Source organism: Trachymyrmex septentrionalis, unplaced genomic scaffold, assembly GCF_001594115.1.
Source record: "Trachymyrmex septentrionalis isolate Tsep2-gDNA-1 unplaced genomic scaffold, Tsep1.0 scaffold16, whole genome shotgun sequence".
In the NCBI taxonomy this organism is placed as follows: Eukaryota; Metazoa; Arthropoda; class Insecta; order Hymenoptera; family Formicidae; genus Trachymyrmex; species Trachymyrmex septentrionalis.
This window is the reverse complement of record NW_017304758.1, coordinates 4,528,895-4,541,150: the sequence shown is the minus strand read 5'-3', so window position 1 is coordinate 4,541,150 and position 12,256 is coordinate 4,528,895. Positions and strand designations below refer to the sequence as shown.

General features: G+C 39.0%; 3 protein-coding genes across 4 annotated transcripts in view; 1 reads left to right on the top strand and 2 right to left on the bottom strand.

Moving 5' to 3' along the window:
- The first annotated feature begins 2,034 nt into the window (after positions 1–2,034).
- LOC108746186 (protein CDV3 homolog) lies at positions 2,035–6,008 on the top strand. The gene is made up of 3 exons (XM_018482794.1): positions 2,035–2,444; positions 3,071–3,519; positions 3,670–6,008. The coding sequence occupies exons 1-3, from the start codon at positions 2,268–2,270 to the stop codon at positions 3,806–3,808; spliced, it is 765 nt and encodes a 254-aa protein (XP_018338296.1). The 5' UTR covers positions 2,035–2,267; the 3' UTR covers positions 3,809–6,008.
- A 176-nt stretch (positions 6,009–6,184) lies between these two features.
- On the bottom strand, positions 6,185–9,042 carry LOC108745956 (putative gamma-glutamylcyclotransferase CG2811). 2 transcript variants are annotated; one of them, XM_018482395.1, is made up of 5 exons: positions 8,805–9,042; positions 7,387–7,575; positions 6,905–7,054; positions 6,483–6,604; positions 6,185–6,403 (listed from the first exon to the last, which is right to left on the bottom strand). In XM_018482395.1, the coding sequence occupies exons 1-5, from the start codon at positions 8,919–8,921 to the stop codon at positions 6,367–6,369; spliced, it is 615 nt and encodes a 204-aa protein (XP_018337897.1). In that variant the 5' UTR covers positions 8,922–9,042; the 3' UTR covers positions 6,185–6,366. The 2 variants fall into 2 exon arrangements, with proteins under 2 accessions (XP_018337897.1, XP_018337896.1); XM_018482394.1 differs by having other exon boundaries at positions 6,185–6,604.
- Positions 9,043–9,056: 14 nt separating this feature from the next.
- Positions 9,057–12,256, bottom strand: part of LOC108745933 (protein NLRC3-like) — a 4,037-nt gene continuing 837 nt past the window's right edge. The window contains exons 4-15 of the mRNA XM_018482353.1: positions 11,851–11,933; positions 11,668–11,734; positions 11,456–11,599; positions 11,193–11,372; positions 11,006–11,083; positions 10,861–10,927; positions 10,710–10,800; positions 10,575–10,645; positions 10,357–10,474; positions 10,156–10,265; positions 9,555–9,701; positions 9,057–9,146 (exon numbers count right to left, since the gene is read on the bottom strand). Coding sequence (XP_018337855.1) covers positions 9,069–9,146; positions 9,555–9,701; positions 10,156–10,265; positions 10,357–10,474; positions 10,575–10,645; positions 10,710–10,800; positions 10,861–10,927; positions 11,006–11,083; positions 11,193–11,372; positions 11,456–11,599; positions 11,668–11,734; positions 11,851–11,933 — 1,234 coding nt within the window. The 3' untranslated portion in view covers positions 9,057–9,068. The remainder of the gene's footprint in view (positions 9,147–9,554; positions 9,702–10,155; positions 10,266–10,356; positions 10,475–10,574; positions 10,646–10,709; positions 10,801–10,860; positions 10,928–11,005; positions 11,084–11,192; positions 11,373–11,455; positions 11,600–11,667; positions 11,735–11,850; positions 11,934–12,256) is intronic.

Genomic DNA, 12,256 nt, shown 5'->3' with positions numbered 1-12,256 from the left:
GTGGGGGTGGGAGGGGGAGGGGGGAGGGGTTGGAAGCGAACTCCGACCGTTTCCGTGGCCGTGGAAAATCGTCCTGCGGAGGAAACGCCGCTTACGTTTTTTTTCTTGGTGCTCGGTGACGGTAGAAGATACGCGAAAGACGGACCGTCGCGACTGACCGGTGGTCAGCACAACCGTAAAGAAATCGCGTCAACGAGTGCTGAATAGTGAATACTGCGTACACCGCGGAGCGCGGCGCGGTATATGCGAGATGCGCGCCGGGCCGCGCATGCGCAATAGCATTCCATCGGATGCGACAGGGGAGGGCTCGTCATCGCGCGTACATTTAATTTTGCGCTTCGAGTTGATAATCTTTACAATTAGTTTTTACGTAAGGGGGTGCTTTCCATCAGAGGCACGAGTTGACACAAGTCGGCACAAATATCATTTTATTTAACAAAGTTTAAACGACAGGGCTCCCGAAATTTGAAATAATAATAAATAAAATTAGTATACGGGCAACCCTGATGAAAATAAAAATCGGAGCGTAAATCGGACGTAACGGGAGAATAATCAAAAGTCATAAGGTAAAAATTGACAACTGTGTGATAAGTCAATTTTTAGCTTCTGACTTTTGATTTATGACTAATGGACTTATTCTAGAAGGCCCATAACAGAGAAGCGTAAACGAAACTTCTAGAAAGCGAAAATTGGAACAATCAAACGAAGCATTTACTTTTGATGTTTCAATTTTCGCCTTCTAGAAATTTTATTCACGCCTCTGTTACTCTCCCATTACATTTGATTATTTACGCTCCGATTTTTGTTTTTATCAGGGAATGATCAATACAGCGGTAATCATTTTACTTTTCTCGACACTCAGAAATTAAGTAACAGAAATAGAACGATATTGTATCACCAAATGGAAAGTTCACCCAAAATTATTCTAGAAGTTTCTAAATACCCGGGAAAAAATGTTACATAAATGGTTACATATTTTATATATGTATAATTATATATTCCAGTAAACGAGAATGGATCGAAATGGATTAAAATGGATTCAGATTTTCAGAAATATTGATTCACGAATATTAAAATAAATGCTTTTCAATCCTGAATGCATTTTTATTCATTTATAGGAATTGCATGGAACATACTCGTATCTCTATGCCTTTCAATCTAAAAATAATATTAGCTTTTTTTGTGCATTGTGAATACTGTTCAATTCAAAATTTTGAATAGGAAATGCAGTTTTTCAATTCAGTTGTATCCAATTGAATCTAATTGAATCCAATTGAATCCAATTAAATCCAAAAAAAAGTATTCACTATTTAAAATACGCATTCGGATAGAAAAAAATTTTAATTCATTTTAATCCATTCTCGTTTGCTGGGCTGTCATTTTTCTAATTTCAATCGTTTCCAAGTTATTTTTGGAATAAGTGTTACTCCAGCATTCAAAAGATATTTTTGACACAAAAGAAATACATGTAAATGGCAAGTACAAATATATTCCAAGCATAGAAACACGTAACATTTTTCTACTCTATTCTGTCAGCCAAAAAAGAGAATCACAATTCGTAAGTGCGTTCTGTTTCGGTCATTCGATCATTCGTATTCCGGAAGTGATGTTTGGCGCCACCTGTCGTCCCCGTAATGACACAGGAGAAACAATTAACCTGTACGCCTTCTTACGCTTCTCACACGGGACGTTCTTTCCACCGGAGGTGCGACTGGCGAGAATTCGCGTCACCGACTGATCGGCGTGAACGCGTTCCTCACGCTAGACTCGCGAATGTGCCGAGAGACAGGCTGGTTGTCCATCGTGCGCGCAGCGAGACGCGTAGTTTTTAGGTTAGAAATACTCGCGTTCAGACTGTCCAATCTTCTGCTGGACGGACGACGCGCCTCACGCGACCCGCGGGATTTTACGTTCCGTCAATCGAGGGGAGGGACGAATCGTGACCTGCGGGAGATATCGGCGGCGTCACGAGACGAGTTTTTTCCTCACTCTTTTTTCGAGTCAGCGAGAAATTTTGCTCGCGCAATCAATTTGTTCCTTCTCGAGCGTTCAGGCGCGCGCTTGACTCGCGCGTCGGCGAGGTCGGCGCTGCAGATTTCCGGCGGAGGCAAGCCCATGTGGACGAGCACAGCGGATACCACGACCACGATCAGTCCGTGATCAAGCGTGTTCTCAACGTGTCCGTAATCGCACGTTCTCACGCGTCGCAGATCCATCTGCCCCTCCGGTTGTCCCACGCCACGCCATCCGGACTCCGTCGCGTCGCCATGGCAGACCTGGACGATTTTTTCGCCAAGAAAGACCGAAAGAAGGCCAAGGGCAAGAAATTCACCACGACCGACGAGGTCGCCAAGAAACTAGAAGAAACGGGCAAACGGGTCGAGAAGCCCAAACCGAAGGAGAAGCCAGCGAATCCCGAAGGCGAGGAGTCTCAGCACACCGAGGTAAGGCGGTGACAGGGATAGCGACGGGAATGGTGATTCATTCACGCGTTTTTTTATCATGGAATTCCGGAACCTCGTGTCTACGCCACGGCGCTGCCATGTTTGTTCCCACGAAGGGGAAACGGTCGCGTGGAAAAGCTGACGGCGATGACGCGCGACGTTCCGGAAAGTTCCCCGGACGATTCTCGGAATGCCTTACGTAATCATCGGACACACCGGATCGCTCACGCGCGTTTTACGGCAGCTGTTTCACGTGCACGTGTTCTTCGGAGCTTCCTCCCCCTTCCCTCCCCCCCCCCCCCGTAATAGGAAAAATGGGTTGGATGTTGGATTCCTCGTAAATACTTGTGTGTGTGACAAGGGAGCAAATATGCAATGTGACAATTAACTGAATACTTTCTCGTAATTTTTCGAAATTATCTTTTTGAAAATTTTGTAATAAATTGCTGCGTTAAATGTGAAAGCATTACGAGCTGCAAAATATTTTATTATCATGAGTCACGGATATAATATGCATGAGAAGTACATGATTTGCAAAAAACTTGGTGAATCGCTGTAGTGATAGTTTGATATGATAGAGGTAAATTAGGAAGCAAGAATATGTCACGAGTGTATTTTATTTTTAGGATGAAGACGAATGGAAAGAGTTCGAGGAGGAGAAAAAGGATTATAGTGGTCTAAAAATCGGACATTTAACAGTAAATGATAGCGTCGACGCAGAATCAGATGACGAGAGGGGTCCCTTTGAAATCTGTTCTGATGGCGAGTCCGGCGAGGGTGGCACAAAGTACACGGGACCATGGAAGAAACCGGATTTACCACCAGAAACACCAGAGGTGGTGCCGACACCGCCCGCACCCCCTGTTGCTGCTGCCGCTGCCGCCGCCGCCACCGCTGCCTCCACTGGAAGTAGTTACAAAGCACCACACTTACGAAATCAACCTACATTCGCTAGTCCGCGACCACGAGGGAGAAATGTCGCACCTGATATAAATAGCGAGGAATACTTCCCTACGCTAAACTCCAAACCCCAGCAGCAAAATAATGGCAGCAGCGGTCCATGGGGGGGTAGACGGTAAGATAACAGCAAAGTCTCCGTAACACCGTTCCATTAGCTTCGGAGCAAAATGTTTATTTTCATGCGAATGAAAAGGAAAAGTAACGTTGAGTTGACAGCATTAATTGTTATCGAGCTTAAATATACGACGAGTGTTTTTAATTACAGACGGCGAGAGGAAGGAGCGTTTGAGGAAGTTCGCAACCGAGGTGGCAGTAGAGCGTACAACGTACCAGAATCGCAAGCTCAAACACCCAAGCTCTCGCTTGGCAACAAGTACGGCGCCTTGTCGCAAGATCAGAGCTGAAAACGTCTGTCTCGATGGAATCAAACAACATGCAATCAATATCACATCGTCGCCCCTCCCTGCTTCGTGGCCCAACCTCATCGAGAAAATCTATTTTCTAGACTAGGACGCAGTGTATATTATAGAACGTGTATGCACGTACACACGTCCCAACTTCGTGAAATTCCGAGAATGCTAATTCCGGTTCTCTCGTTGACGATTCTGAAATGATCGCGGGACGGATCGCCGATCCTAGGTATTTGCACACACGTGCGCTCATGGACCTTGTAACTAACTCGAAATGAATATCGCATGTGCGCAAGCTTATTTTCATACCGTGTAGACAACGTGGTTGGAAATCGATTTTTATATTTGATTTTGTAATCAGCATAGTGTGTAGTATGCTGCTTCCAAGAAAACGCCAGGACGATAGAAGAATGGATTCCGACGTTCGAATCCTCAAAAAAAAAAAGAAAAAAGAAAAAAAAAACAACGGTGGACCGGAACAACGTTGTTACCGCGAGTATATGTTATCGTTACGCGCGGATTGTAGTCTAAAGAAAAAGTATCATTCGTTAAGATATTTTATGTATATTCGCACTTTCTGTTTTTTTATACGGTGCTACTTTTAATTTAGCGTGCATAATTACTGCCACGATCGATGCCTTCTCATTGAGTATTATCGATGTAAATAGGACTGATCACGTCCGAACACGATAAGCTTCGAGATCGGCACGATAACGTCGAGATCGAAATTCACGATTAATCTGAGCGATTCTGTATGACAGCTATCTTTGAATAACAGTCTCGAAGATGCTTCTTGGATCCTTTCTCTTTCTCTCTCTCTCTCTCTCTCTCTCTCTCTCTCTCTCTCTCTCTTTCTCCTCACTTTCGAAGGAGAGTGTCGCTTCGCTCAAAATGGCAACGTGGGTCAACGAACGAAAATTTCTAGATAAATTAAGCTATAAATATATATATTGTATGTATATTATTAATCAAATTTCGTGGGGCTGGGCTTTCGAACGGTGCGGAATCAATAAGGGTAACGAAGAAATAACACGAACGCAACTTTGAGTGAGAGTAACGAGGGGCAAAATAGTTAATTAAAAACCTAAAACACAAGCTACCGTGTCGCAGTGGTGTTGTGTACAAAATAATAGGAGGGAGAAAGACATACGCATATACTCGTGTTAAAAATAAAATGGAAATCCTGTGTACGCCTTTGTTGACATTTGTATAATTCTCTTTTTGTTGATAATAAGAGTTTTTCTTTCTCACGATAAAGAGAATATGCGGCAAATAAATATCGATTCCGTTTCTTGAGAGACGGTTTCTCGTTGTTGGCGGATCCTCCTCGGCGGGGTGACGCGTATTATTTACGCAATGAGGGGAATGCCATACGGAAACGGTAGATAATAATAAGAATTCTTGTATAGCGTGTGATAAAATGTGATTATTTATAAATAAATTTCTTAGGATAACTCGTACGTACTGCCTCCGAGCATTTTTTTTTTTTAATTTGCCGTATCGTATCGACCAATTCCCGAACGCAGCACACGATTACTTAATTGTGTACGCGAACGATCTGGCCGATCGTCTTTTTATGAACACGATCCATAGATCGGAAATACGTCGGCAATGGAGTTAACATCGCATTGATTGTAGCGCCAGGAGAAGTTTAATTTAAGCACGTGGCGAAAACGCGCAATACCGGTGCCTCTTGGAGACAGTTTCGAATTGATTTTGATCATCGCGGCAACGCGGACTAGCCTGCCCTTTGTTACAGAATAGTTGAGATACAATAATTTTATCGCTACTGTTACATGAGAGCGAGCGATAGAATGACAGGAAGTGAGAGTGCGCGAAAGTGTGGGATGCGAGCGTACGTGACGTATTTAATAAAATTCAATCACACCGAAATACTTTCATGTTTCTTCCGTTCCTTCATTTTCAAAATCCTATTTTATATGTCACTGTCGTTTAATTCTTTCTTCTCAAAAATTTAAAAGAATGGATTATTACGGGTTGTTAAGGGAATATCAGACCCACAAAATATATCTTTATCTTCGTTTCTTTTTTCTCAAAAGGAAGGGAATATTAAAAGGAACTTGTAAAGATTCATACATCGTTTCAGACACTTCGCGCGACATCTTCGCTTTGTTCAGTATACACGCCACATTTAAAAGTATGAAAACACCGACAAATTTTTTGAATTTCGCATTTTTCACCTTATTTTTAAAAACATAAAGATTGTAAAATTAAATCAATTTTTTTATCAGTCAAAATATTATAGAACTAATTAACAATTGTATCACAATATGAAGCTAATTATACATACATATGTATAATTAATTTTATTATATATATAAAAATTATTTTTATCTAATTATACGGAAGAGATGGAGTTGCTTCCTCTTAAAGACATAGCTTTAAAACTTTATGCCACTGTGTGTAGGATTATACAAAACAGCCTTATAAGTTACTCATTGTTGTCTACCGTTACTTTCCCCGAATTTACAAGGATTAACGGTATCTATTATGAGAGTGCGCTTGTCATGTCTGCGCATCCAATTGAACATTCAAAGAACGTCATCGAGGCTCGCCGCCTCCTCGTAGCTGCAAAAAGAGACAAAAGTTGCCGGCAATGATTTATAGCACCTCTTTTCTGTGATCGTAGGACGGATCGCGAACGTACTTCTCGCAATACTTCAGCCCATGACTTCCGTTGTTAGAGTAAGATTCGTACATGGCACCGTCTAGTAAAGAGGACTTGAATTTGGGCAGAAAGTATATCCAGGCTTTCGTCGACTCGTTGACCTGAAAGGAGTGCGTTCATCAGAAAAAAAGTATAGATGCCTGCTGCATGTACAATATTTTGGCAAAAATAAAAATCGGAGCTGAATATAAAAAGAAGAATGACAGAAGCCTAAATAAAGCTAAGAAGTGAAAATTGGGACAACAAAATGTAAAAGATGCTTCTTTTATGTTTCTTATTGTCTCAAATTTCGCTTCTTAGAAGTTTCGTTTAGTCTTGAGTCACTATCTCCCCTTACATTCGATTTACGCTCTGATTCTTATTTTCGTCAGGATACGTGCGTAAGTCGATAAGTTCATTACCTCCTCAAAAGTTTTTCCAAGCTTAAGCGCAGCCTTCGACGCCAGTAAAACTGTTTCTTCCGTTCGCTCGTACAATTTCGGGTGCTCCTCCAACTCGTCCAATCTCTTCAACATGTTGGAATCTACATCGTATATCTCTCCGAACACGTACTGTTTAAAAGAAATGTTCTATTACGATTGATATTACGTAGCATTACTCCAGTCAGAAATGATAATGGAATCGACGTCGATTCGATATCAATTTCGTTATCATTTCTGACTGAGACGAATAAGAATGTTTTAAATTGAAATTAAAAATCGCAACTAGTAAGGATATAATTAAAGTGGACGGTAATGAAAGATAATTAAACCAATTCAATTCAAGGACTTCCCCTAGTAGTACAATTCATTGACAATAGACTGTAAACATTAGCGTACATTGAGAGTATATTGGATTAATATTACGCCAATGAATTGTATTACTAAGTTCTTTCTCAACTCACATTGCCAGTATTGGGTTTTTTCAGCAGGAACGGAATGTTGTACTTCGTGGCGATCACCAAAGGATACTGGATCGTTGTTTTGCCGAGGCCTAGGAACTTGGCGTAGCCATGAGCGGTGTCCTTCATGAGGCCGTGATTCGGCTCGCCTCGTTTCAACGTGCCGTACACGAATACGCGGTGCAGCGGACTCTTGAACAAGTTTTCGTACATTTTCGAAAGTCGCGGATTACACGTGACTTCCGGCTAACACCATTGCACCCGGATGCGCAACGTGGATTGTTAATTTATTCGCGTCGATTTCGCGCGGCGATTACGTCACGCGATCCAATCTAGAGATAAGTTTTATCGATAAGAATTACACCAAGGCCGAATTATTGCTTCATACGTTTTATAGTAATGTCAAGGAATGTCAAGGCGAAAGAAAATTACGAAAGATTATTTTTCAAAAAGTATTTTTCGAATCTCTTGGAGAACGTTTCGTGGATCGTAAGAAAACGGAGAACTTAATATTAACACACGCCGTACAATCGATATAACTAGTCGGAACACTCTGCACTAGTTTGCGTCGGCATCTTTAATCTCCGCGTGGAGGTCACGTGATCATACATCATCTTAATGTTAGGACGGAATAGAAGAATATTTATTTTTCAAAGATAACTGTAAAACGTATGTTCGCATTCTATTTCATTGAATTTAATCAGAAATAAAAGCCAGTGACTCAAATCAGCGACCACGCATTTTTATGCATTTTTTCGTGGGATATTTCGTATAATTGGTTATATAACTGTGATACAATTATGCAGTGTAAAGCGGCGTTTACAACGAGATTTTTTAAACACGAGAAATTGACCAATCATAGCCAAATGTGAAGAAAATAAAGCGATTATGATAAGTCAATTTTTTTTACGGCTTAAGGTTTAAAACTTCAGTTTTGCGCCTTAAAGTTTCATTGTAAATGCGGCTTAAGCGACAGATAGAATATCGACACTAGATGTCAGTGTTATCGATTGGCGCGATTATTTAAATTTAGAATTATCTCCACCATACAAAACATTATTCGATTCCTAATGTAAAATCAAGTTGAAAGTATTAATAGAGCTTTATTTTGATTTTATCAAATCATTCTTTTATTGCATGCACATTCGATAAAAAAAAAAAACACTTTTTTTCATTCCGCTGTGCTGCCGCACGCGACATACAAACTACTTAACTCCACGATTTTATATTTCACTTTTATTTTACTTTTATTATCATCCTTACACACGTAAAGTAGCGATCACAGAATGGATTGCAATTTTAACAACTTGACAGAAAAATGATTGATTTTTAAAACTATATGTAAACTACAATATAAATGCGCGATATGGATTTTACAATATATCGTACTTCGTTATTGTAACGTCGATGCGACTCGTTACCTCGTCTGATAAGAAATCTATGTCCGAATTCTTCTTCGGCGGAAGGGAGTAAAAGGAATCCAGCTCTATAATGGCGATATTAACGAGTACAGCAACGGTAGCGATGTGCAGCAACATTTTCGCGAAGTGCAACGACCGAAAGTGACGCAGCCTCGTTGTGGTACAAAGCTCATGCTCGGATACCCTCGATACAGAGGGTATCACGTACTGAGCATTGTGAGATAAGATAAGATTTTCATCCAATAAAATCTCCGAATAATTGCATCACTGATCATACCACCCCGTATGTGTGATGAGCTCAGTTGGAGAATCAGTTGAGTCAGATTTAAATGTGTGGAGCCGCTGTAGAAAAAAAAAAGAATTCCTAAAATGATAATTTTGCTGGGAGAAGTTATGCGAGGTCAGCACCGGCACATTTCTGAATGAAATTGCAGACAACATTCTTTATACAGTATTCAAAATGCAACCCTTTCTTTCAATCTTCTTTGTCTTGATCTCCTCTAAATAAGCTGTAATAAACAAACGAATATCTTACTTACAACAATGTGACGTTAACTCACGTAACTTGCACATCTTCGCTTAAAAAAATTAAAGTAAAATAATCTTTGTATAGAATTAAATGACTAATTAAAAAAAAAAACAAATTAGCACGGATTTTTGAAGTCTCGATTAAAAATATTTCAAATAGAAAAATATTAGATATAAAGAAGACCGAAGAGAATAATCGATTAAGGGAAATTATAGCCGTACACTGATTTTGCTCCGTAAGATTTCGCATTCAACCGATACGATGGAATCGTTGAGGTCCACATCTCGTATCGTTTGATTCTTCTGTCGTCTGCGGCACAAAAGTTCTTGAAACGTTATCCAGTCTTCATCCTTCTCGATGTCATTACCCTATATAGTCACAAGGACAAGAAAGTTGCAAAGTAAAAATATCTTGAATATATTGACACTGCATATGAGGAGCAGATTTTCAAAATGCGTTTTGTCCAAAATTTTCAGGAAACGAGAAAAAGAACGAAACTCCGCACACAAAAACATTACGTACTTTACAGAAAATAACAATATGCCAATCAGTAGGATGTGAAATATCAAACAAAATTGCTAAACAATTGCTCAAAAATATTAAGTAAATGCATTTTGTTTGTCTCTAATTAAAAAAAACATAATGTATGTTTTTTCAGCATACAAATTAACGATAAAAAAATGCTTTCTGAACATCTCAGAGTAGCTTAAACTTATAATATGAGTCTTTCAACACTGAGCAATGCGACATTTCTAAAAAACAAAATTTTGGACAAAATGCATTTTGAAAGTCTGCTTCTCATATGATTTAAAAAAAGATTACCTCCAAAAAAACATGTAGCAACCCTCTGCTGTAATTACCTAATAGCATAAAATTCTGATAGTGCAGACATGACACGAGTTTCTTCAACGTCTTATTCGTCAGGCGATTAACTAGATAGACAGATACGTGATTTGTAGTAATAAGTTGTTCGTGTCCAAGAAATCAGCCGATATGAACATGTATAATATAAAAGCAACTTACAACTTAGGCTCAAGTGTTGCAAATTCAAATTTCCACTAGTCATCACACAGTAGTTTATTGCTATTGTTTCTTTTATAAATGGATGATCGATATCGTTGTCCGAAAGCTTTTTCGAGATCTACAAATATATTTTATTATATTTTGCATTCTCTTAATGATATATTACGAAACATTAATGGTATATTAAAAAACAATAATAAAAATTCTATTAAAAATACTTGAATAGAGCTGTTCGATATCGACAGAGAATTAGATGGGGCCCTCATCTTTGATGAACTATCTTGGCTTGCTGCATTTTGAAAACTATCATGAAACGAATTTGACAACAAATTGCAGGAAAGCGCTAAACATACTTATACTTTCAGAATTTTTAAGCAGATTTCGGGATTGCCATGCTCCATTTTCTCTCCGTTGCTCGCTTCCTTCAGTATCTCGACTGTCCAACTGCAATAATAATAATCATTAATTTATTAACAAACAAAGTAACGGAGGTGATTTATCAACCTTGCTCTCCAGCTTGATAAATCTGCGACGTCTAAGGTCGACGATTTCTTCGTGAGTCAAAGTGGACCTATCGCGTCATGTTATTAAAAATAGCGGCCTAAATTAAGAAATTTGTCTACTTTAATCGCTACTGTCAAAGATATACGTGACAAGTTCCTGAATTATCAGTGAAACGCCGTCATCTTGTATCTCGTTTCCGGTTAACACCACGCTCTGCAAAGATCTACGAGCATATCAGCGAACGTTACATTTTGTTAAAACTACTTGCAAAGACAGAAATTAATATATCCATCAAATTAGAAATCTGAGAAACATTTGAAAAACTACACAACCGATTAGTTCGAAGCATCTCAGCGATATACTCGGCACCAATGTCTGTAATGTCGTTATCCGCCACATTGAGAGCGATCAATTTTGGGACGTTTGGTGGGTCCCGATACTTCAACTCGTTTGCGATCTTTTGCATACCGTTATCGGATAATTTACACATCCTCAGTGACAAATAGCGTAAACTGGAACATGTATTTTTTTCATATAATTTATAAATGAAGCGAGAATTCTATTGGATCGGATTATATTGAAATTCGCGATGCACTTTCTTGCCGGTGCGCAAAGCAGGTAATAATTTTCCTGCGGATTCGGATTGCCATCTAGATTCAAATCATTCAAACATTCCAATTCCGTCAGCATGTGTGTTATCTGCAGGATACCATAGGCATTTATCTGACAACTGGGTAATCTAGAACACAATTATCACAGTTGTCACGATGTTCAAATTACGTGGTCGATTTTCAAATTTTGTCTTACTTAAGCACCGTGATAGTGTTATATTTCTGCAGCGTAGTGTTCAGTGCAACGAGGATGCAAATCGACACTTCCTGTCGTGCAACATGAAAAACCAGCACATAAAGGCGAATGTCACAAACGTCATAATTAATTGTAAATTTGATAATTAGTAAGCATTAGTGTATCTTCACGACTTATCTTTACACTCTAGTTTCCGCACAGTCTCCATCTTTTTAGAATTTTCGAAAGAAACGTAAAAAATAGGGATGTCCTCGTCCATTTTGACTCTGATTAAAATAAACATGAATCTCGAAATCCGAACATTGAGGAATAGTCGGAATACTCATAGCAAATTTGATTAGATGCTTTAATGCGTTGATGCATATTAAAGCCATAGCACGTAATTTAAAGTCACACGATAATATATATTTTTTTCTCCTATTTCTATCATATAATTATTAAAAGTTTAGTAATTATAAAATCATATGATACACGAAATTATTTCTAATATCATGTGATTTTTTAAAATTACATTTCATTAAAAAAAAATCATGTAGTAATTTGGAACAATCAGTTATGTGATTTATTTGTTTTAATTACATGATATAAT